General features: G+C 35.1%; 1 protein-coding gene across 1 annotated transcript; it reads left to right on the forward strand.

Annotated features, from left to right (window-relative positions):
- Window positions 1-655: 655 nt before the first annotated feature.
- LOC147401314 (uncharacterized) lies at window positions 656-7939 on the forward strand. The gene is made up of 3 exons (XM_086442539.1): window positions 656-914; window positions 1813-1964; window positions 7182-7939. Exons 1-3 carry the CDS (start codon window positions 842-844, stop codon window positions 7674-7676), a joined length of 720 nt encoding a protein of 239 aa, XP_086298665.1. The 5' UTR covers window positions 656-841; the 3' UTR covers window positions 7677-7939.
- Window positions 7940-8590: the final 651 nt, after the last annotated feature.

Here is an 8590-nt window from a genome sequence, read left to right on the forward strand (position 1 = left end):
ACTAAGTTAGTAAAACTTCTGAAGTTTGAAGTTTGAAGTCTAAATTTTATTTTTTGGAATCTGAAATCTTATTTTGAAAAAGTTGTTTGTTTATCATTTTAAAAGATTCTAATTATAAATATAATTTTAAAACATAATGACCATTTTGACAATATTACCCTTTTGTAATTTAATAAATTGTTAATCGAAAAACATAACATATTATATATAATGAAAATATCTACACATTTAATTTCGATTTTTAACAAATTAAATACTTTAAAAGTATTATTTTCAAATTAAATTCATACTTGAGAATTTATATTTTAACAAGGTAATACTCAAACAATAAACTATCATTTATTTTCTAGTTGAAAAATATAAGGTTTTAAGTTTCGTATAAAAATATAGAGTTTTCGAACAAGAAACAAAAGAAAGGAAAGAGACTTTGATAATATTGTTGTAGAGAAAGAAGAGGTAGAAAAGAAAGAAAAATTAGAAAAATTAAAAATAAGGATTTTAAGATTCATATAAAAAAATGATAAGTGATAAAAATTAAGATTTTGAAGAAGATATTTTATGAATAAATAAAAAATTCAGCATCCGTTCATCACTGGTTCAAAATTTTTAAATTTTGATTCTAAAGTCTAAAATTTGAATTAAAACAAACGAAAATAAAACTTCTTGACTCTGAATTTTAAAGGTGGACTTCAGACGTGTACCAAATACACACTTAGCAAATCTACTAAGTTAGTAACATTAATCTTACTTTATCTAAGATTGGACAAGGTTACGCCACAGCAGTAACGTCTCTCTCTCTCTGTTCGAGAAGTTTGAGACTGAGCTTCTCGAGCTTCAATTCATGGTGCCAGTAGATTTCTGGGAGGATTGTGGAGATGGGGATGGTACTGGTTCAAGCTTATCGATGGAACCAGGTAACAACACGGCTTAATCCTTGCAACCCTAGTTGCTCGATTCGTTCATATTTTTCTGGGTTTTCTACCTCTATCCATACATGTAAAACAAGTGATTTGAAGTTGTTTAGAATTGATTATCTTTTTGTTTCACTTGATTATATTATAATTTACTTGCTTTCTTTAATTCTTGTGTTTGGAACCCTAATTTCTGAAATTTCTATGTATTTGTGATCCAAATCTATTGTGTTTGATAGTTCAAAATCATCCCTTTTCTGTGATTCTGTGGTCAAATTGATATTTTGCCATTTTACAAATCGATATACTTTTATGTGAATTTTGCTGAATGAGAATTAGGGTTTTAATTACTAATTGAAGTGCTGAATGAGAACTAGGGTTATAAGACTGTTATTTGGAGTCTTCATGATTTAGAGTCTATTAATGCACCGATTTTTACTTATAACACACCACTCGAATACAAGCATTGGTATAATTGAAAGGTGAATCTCCATTTGCTGAATATCTGAGTTCAGTAAACTGTTCATTTTAATTCCTAAAACATGCATTTGTCATTTTTATAACCTATGAACTTGTGGGTTCGTCACTTTTAATACCTATGAATTCATAGATGTACCAGCGAATTCATTGATTATAAAAGTGATGAATTCGCTCAAAATGCATGTTTTGTGAATGAAAATGAACAGTGTACTGAAACCGGAATTTGGACATAAGTAGTGCACGTTTTGGGAAAAATCCCATAATTTAAAGAGGATCGGTGTGTTATAAGTAAAAGTTGGTGTGACAATAGAATCTCTCTATTTTTAGCTACCTTTCATTTTAGGATATTTGGGCTTATGGTTGTGTGAAATTGCGAAAGAGCATATGTGTGAAATCCAATCATATTGCCCTACTATTGTAGATAATGAAATGGCTAATGAGACAACGAGGGATAATGTTATGGCTGTGGAGTTTGCAATAAAAAGAGAGCTAGCCTACCGATTGAAGATGGAGAAATTGCAGCCGAAACCCAGTGGTGACATTAAGATTAAGGAAGCCTCTACTCATTCCCAGGTGAAAATTATTGCCTTTTGCATGACATCACTTGTAAAAGTTAAAATGTTTCTCTTTACATGATTTTGTTATTATGTTGCATTACTCCTAAATTCTAAGCAACGCAATGTGAGCAATTTATACCAGACTCAACCTTTTTGTTCTTTTTTTTTTTCCGTAGAACTCTCTTTCTTAATTTTTATATTTAAGCATCGTAAATTGAATTCGTTAATTGTTTTGAAGCTTGGGTTGTGTTCTTATATTTGCCTATGTTGCATTACTATGGTTAATTGTGTTAGAATCTGACATTAAACGCGGAATGTTGGATTTGGCAAACCCTGAAAATATGATTCATGGATTCAATAATTTATTTTTTAAAACTTTAGAACAAAGTAATTAACTTTTTTTTTATCGATAACAAAGTAATTAACTTTTAGTAAAGACTAGTGGGTAGCATGTGCATTTTCTCGGAGGTAAGAAACCTCTAGAAGAGTACTATAGTATTTGTGAGTGATTCACTTGGAATTTTGGTTGCAAGGGTAAATGGAGTCTGTGTGAGAGAGAGAGAGAGAGAGAGAGAGAGAGTTTACATGCAAATCTGTCTTGAGAGCTATGGAGAGAGCTAGAGATGGAAAACCTAGAGTGAGAGGAGTCTGTGAAATAGAAGCTTACGATAAAACCTCCACAAAGTTTTTAGATCTCTCTTGGGTAAATGGTTATGGAGGATTGATGAAGAGAGGGAAAGCTTGTTGAGGAGGGTTGTGCGTATAAAGTATGGAGAAAAATTGTTCGGTTGGTGTATTGGAGAGGCAAAAGGGACGTATGTTTGTAGTGTGTAGACGGGGATTCTTAAGGGGGCTAGTGCTTTTGAGAAAGAGATCAGCTTTAGGGTGGCTTCAAGGAATGGTGTTCGGTTTTGGGAAGATAGGTGGTGTGGGAATTCGGCTCTATCATCTCAATACCCTTGTTCCTTAAAGAGAAATTGCTCGATAGGACATTGCCTGATTCGTAATGAGAACACTTTTTTTTTTTTTAAAGTATAATATATTGATCAAAGAGGGAATACAAGAAACAAAGAGACCGAGAGAGCCTCAAAGAAAAGCTACAAAAAAGAAAAACAACACTAATCATTACAAAAGGAGTGCCATCTAAAAAAAAAATCATCAAATGTAGGAGAAATTTCAATGATAGGGGGTTGAAGGAGGTGACATCTCTTCTTAACCTTTTTAATGAGGTCCAAGTTAGGGAGAGTGATCAGGATAAGAAGGAGTGGGTTATGGCTAAAGATAAAAGATTCACTATTCGATTTTATTACAAAGCTCTTCATCCTAGATTTGCTATTTTTTATCCTACTTCTGTCATTTGGTCGCCACTTGTTCCTTTTAAAATATCCTTTTTCATTTGACTTGCCTCCTTAGGGAGGATTCTCATTTTAGACAATTTGATCTCCTGTGAGTGGATCACCCTTAATTGTTGCCCTCTTTGTATTAGAGATTGGGAATCCGTGGATCATACTCTTATTTATTGCTCATTCTCCTGAGGTTTTTGATCTTCATTTCTTTCCTTATTCCAAATGAGTTGGGTTCTTTCTAATAACTTCCTTTCATTGTTAGAAGGGTAGGTCTATAATATCTTTTCTCACAAAAAGAGGCACTTGTTGACTATTTTTTATCCTGCTTCTGTCATTTAGTCACTACTTGATCCTTCTAAAATATCCTTCTTCATTTGACTTGCCTCCTTAGGGAGGATTCTCACTTTAGGCCATTTGATCTCCTGTGAGTGGATCACCCCCAATTGTTACCCCTTTTGTTTGAGAGATGAGGAATCCGTGGATCATACTCTTATTCATTGCTCCTTCTCCCGAGATATTTGCTCTTCATTTCTTTCCTTGTTCCAAATGAGTTGGGTTCTTCTTAATAACTTCCTTTTCTTGTTAGAAGGGTGGGTCTATAATATCTTCTCTCACAAAAAGAGGCACTAGTGGACTATTCTTCCTCTGTTTTCAAACTGATAATACACCCCTTGACCACAGTCTTTTGTGAAAGACTTTCTTTAAAAGGGTATTTTAATGTTTTGAATGTATGGAATGTTTCTGTATGTTTCGGTTTTTGAAGAAACCGAAACAAGATTTTAAATCATGGGTGGTAGGACTATTCAACCACTACGAAGTGTCATCTCAAGGCTCCTCAACCATGGATCGATGCTGCTAGTTCAGACTCCTCGATACGTGAAACTTGTTACCTAAATCTGCGTCAGCGAACATCTACTCTTTTAGACCTCGCAAAAGAGGAGTTTCAAGACTCTCCATGGAGATACAAACTCAGATGATATCCATGAGCTTCATCTTCCTTCTTACGTGCTAGTTCTTTTTCAAATGCCTAACCATTGGAGCAATCCAAGTCTTGGATTGTTCCATTAGATCCTATCGTTTCATGGTATTATTAAAAAAAAAATATAAAACTATATAAGGACCCCATAAACCAAAATAATTCAAAATTACTCCTTTTAAATGATTTTTTTGGCCTTGCAGCAATGTGAAGTCAATACCACTATACTCTTCAATAAAGGTACCTTCCAACAATTTTTGGGCAAGTGAATTGATGACGTGAAACCTAGTTTCATCGGAAGCATTGTTATTGTTAACGGGATCTATATAACACCTGAATTTGTCTTCAATATCTCCATTGAAGAGTAGGTTACTTTAGAGATCATTAGGTGCTTCACAACTGTAAGCACAGATCACACATAGGCCTATACGAAGACACCTGGGACATCTATTCTTACATTCACTTGCATAATCTTTAGTATTTATGTTTCATATGTTAAATATTATCTTCTCTTTTTGAAGGATAATTAACTCGGTTTGCATAGGCATAGTGGAGCCCTATATTACAAAGACATTCCTTTATCTAAGAATTCGTGTATCAGAGCGACTGCTTGTTATGTTTACGTTTTGGACGTATACCAACACTAAATCAATTTATTCAAATATTTTTTTAACTTATATTTACTTTTTTTTATACGATTTTGATGGATATCAACTTATTTGAATGTATTCTTTCCATATTATACACATAACATGATACAATCATACAAATAGTATAAAATATTATCCCAACCTATGAAAATACACCATACGGTTTTGTTGGCGTATCAGGTTTCTAGGGGTTTGTGCATCTGATCCTTATTGATTCCTTACACCTGGAACTACTCTGGCTTTTTTTTTTTTTTTTTAATACAAATCGGAGCCCCAAATGATGTATGCATTTTGCATGTAAGGATGGACCTGGCATTTATTTGATCAACAAAGACTAAAACAATCTAAATTTTTTGCTGAACGTTTTTGAAATCAAAAGCATGATTCAATAATAATTATGACATAAAATTGGAATCTTCCTTGAATGTTTTGAACATTATGTCTTCCTGTGTCTTGATGTTCTTTATATAAACATGTTCATTCTAAGGTAAGCTAATGAGGTTGCAGAATGGTTTCACAGCTTTTTGTTACAAACACTGACACACACACACACACACACACACACACACACACACACACACATATATATATATATATGTGTGTGTGTGTGTGTGTGTGTGTGTGTGTATGTATATATATATGGGTCACGTTCCGTATACCCCTATTACGACTCACATTGCGACACACCGTTTTGTCTTATATGGGCAAAAATGTTTGGAATGGGCTGATTTTTTGTGAGGATGATCTCTATGGTGAGGAGATCATCTTTGCCAAAAATCAGCTCATTATGAAACTCCTAGACCGTCCAATTTTTGTAAATCAATTTTGATGGGGTTAGAAGTTTTGGAATGGGATGATTTTTTGCCAGGATGATCCCCTCATCACAGAGATCATCCTCACAAAAAATCAGCCTATTCCAAACATTTTTGCCCATATAAGACAAAACGGTGTGTCGCAATGTGAGTCGTAATAGGGGTCGTAATAACGCTGCCCTATATATATATATATATATATATGGGAAATGTTCAGCAACAAACATTTTGGCAAAACATTTTTCAAAACATGGGTTAGAGGTTTTGGAATGGGCTGATTTTTGGTGAGGATGATCTCTACGGTGAGGAGATCATCATCACCAAAAATCAGTCCATCCCGAAACTTCTAACCCCATCAAAAATGGTTTACAAAAAATGGACGGTCCACGATTTTTCAACTTGTAAACTGGGGCTAGAAGTTTTGGAATGGACTGATTTTTGGTGAGGATGATCTCCTCACCGTAGAGATCATCCTCACCAAAAATCAGCCCATTCCAAAACCTCTAACCCATGTTTTGAAAAATGTTTTGCCAAAATGTTTGTTGCTGAACGGGACCCTATATATATACGTTCTTTTGACAAAATCCTAGACACCATTCTAGACAAAGTTTTTGTCTTATATGGTTAAAAAATTTCGGAATGGACTGATTTTTTGTGAGAAAGATCTCTATAGTCAATAAATCATCCTCACAAAAAATCAACCAAGTCTAAAACTTCTAATCCCATGAAAAGTGGTTACAAACTAACAGTAAAAATTGATGGCTCACGATTCTTCATCTTATAAACTAGGGTTAGAAATTTCAGAATTAGCTGATTTTTTGTGAGGAAGATTTTCTCATCATAGAGATCATCCCTCACAAAAAATCAGCCCATTCTGAAATTTTTAGCCCGTATAAGACAAAATGCTTTGTCTAGAATGTTGTCTAGGATTTTGTCAAAAGAACGCCACCCATATATATATATAAATGATAGGGGCAGACACATGGGGAGGGCTGAGTTGATCTTGGGGTTGCAGTTTTAAAACCCAGCCATACATATCCCTTAAAATCTATATTGTTAGATTTTGAACTGGGCTGATGGTCTGAATAATTTAAGAAAAGAAGAAAACAGAAAATGGTCCATTATATAATGAACCCCCGGGTTGACATTACTGAAAAAAAGAGAGATTCAATTGCCACACCAACTTTTGCTAACGCCACCCTAATTCCTATGCAAATCACGAAGAATTAGCACACATCTTGGGGTGGCATTAGGAAAATTTGGTGTGGCAATAGAAGCTCTAGAAAAAAAAAATCAAGTGTTGAAGGGGTCCACTGTTATTTTTCTATGCTTTTGTTTCTTGATCAATATACTTGATGATTATGCATTGTGTTGAGTGGACATTTTGCATCTCACTTCTTTCTCTTCATGTTTGTGACTATCATTTTTCTTATTCGGGGGCTAGTTCAGACTCCAAGTTCAAGTCGATCGGGAATGAAGAGAAAAGCATCCGCCAGCAGTGTGAACCATTTTCCACAATCGCAACAAACTCACAGTTGCCAACCCCTTCAAAACCAATCAGTCAACCTATTCTACAAAGTCTGCCAGGTGTCCTGCTCAAGTCCTGCTAATTTCAAGCAGCACGGTGAAAGTAGTAAACACAAGGCCAAACTAGAAGAGTTTGTGGAAAGCCCAAATAAAATAGATAATGCGAAAAAGCCACTGTGGTGCAAACTGTGTAATGTCCCGTGTCCATGCAAAATTTCATTTGGTCAGCATGTTTCTGGAAAGAAGCATGCCGCTCGTGTTGAAGGAATAGAGAAAGCAAAGAGATCCAGAGACAAGGCTGAAAGGGAAACCTTAATGTTAAAATGGGATGAAATGGAGTGGGAAATGGTTTCTTGTAGAAACGGAGAGACTGAAGAGAACATATCGTGGAGGAGGAAGGACCAAACAATTGGCTGAAATCCATTGTAAGTGTAGATATAATCTTCTTTTCCTTTTATGACATCTGCTGTTTCCTTTAAACTAGAAGCTTATGCACTTCTATCAATCTCACCATGTAAAAAAGAAAAAATGGAATTAAAACTTAGTATAATCTGGCAATTGTTGGTAGTAACTTGTCATATCTGCACTTGTATTTGGCTATGTTTTTGTTTTACCAACAACTGAATCTTGGGTATTGAAAGAATGAATCTTCAAAGGTACGCCATTTGAAGCTTTTTCCGACATGTTACATTGTGGGGGATTCACTTAAGGTTGACATGAATAGCTGAAAGGGGGTTCTAACCTCTGGCTTTGTTTGAATGCCTCATTTCCTTGGATGCTTTGTGCCTAACCCTTGTTACCTGGGTACTGTTCTTGTCCCATAAATGTCCACAAATGAAAAATTGAATAAAGTTTTATAAAATGAAGTCTTTACATGATTGTGGCATTCCTGACTCCAGATATCATAAATAATTTTTGATTGATTTAAGAATGAGATCTAAGAGCCTTGACATGGTTTGCAAGATTAATTTTTGGAAAACACCGAAGATCATGTTTATTGGGATTTTGTGAAATATATGTTCAAGTAGTATGGATTTTGGATCTAGATGGTTCAATTGGATTTCCAAATGTATCTCTTCTCTGGCTTTCTCTATCTTGATTAATGGTTACCCAACAGATTACTGTAGGAGCTCTAGAGGGTTGCGGGAAGGAGATCCTCCCCCCCCCCCCCCCCCCCCCCCCCCCCTCTTTCTTATTTGATATTGTGGTAGGGAAGGCATGTGGAAGAGATTGATTTTAAGCCAAGTTAGGTGTTGATGAGGTTGGATGGGGGATTGGTGCCGGCGAGGCTCTTATGGCTGTTGGTTGTGGAATGGGATCTTCAAATTCGC

The sequence above is a fragment of the Akebia trifoliata genome, chromosome 5 (assembly GCF_017979445.1).
Source record: "Akebia trifoliata isolate Shusen 1 chromosome 5, ASM1797944v1, whole genome shotgun sequence".
Classification (NCBI taxonomy): domain Eukaryota; kingdom Viridiplantae; phylum Streptophyta; class Magnoliopsida; order Ranunculales; family Lardizabalaceae; genus Akebia; species Akebia trifoliata.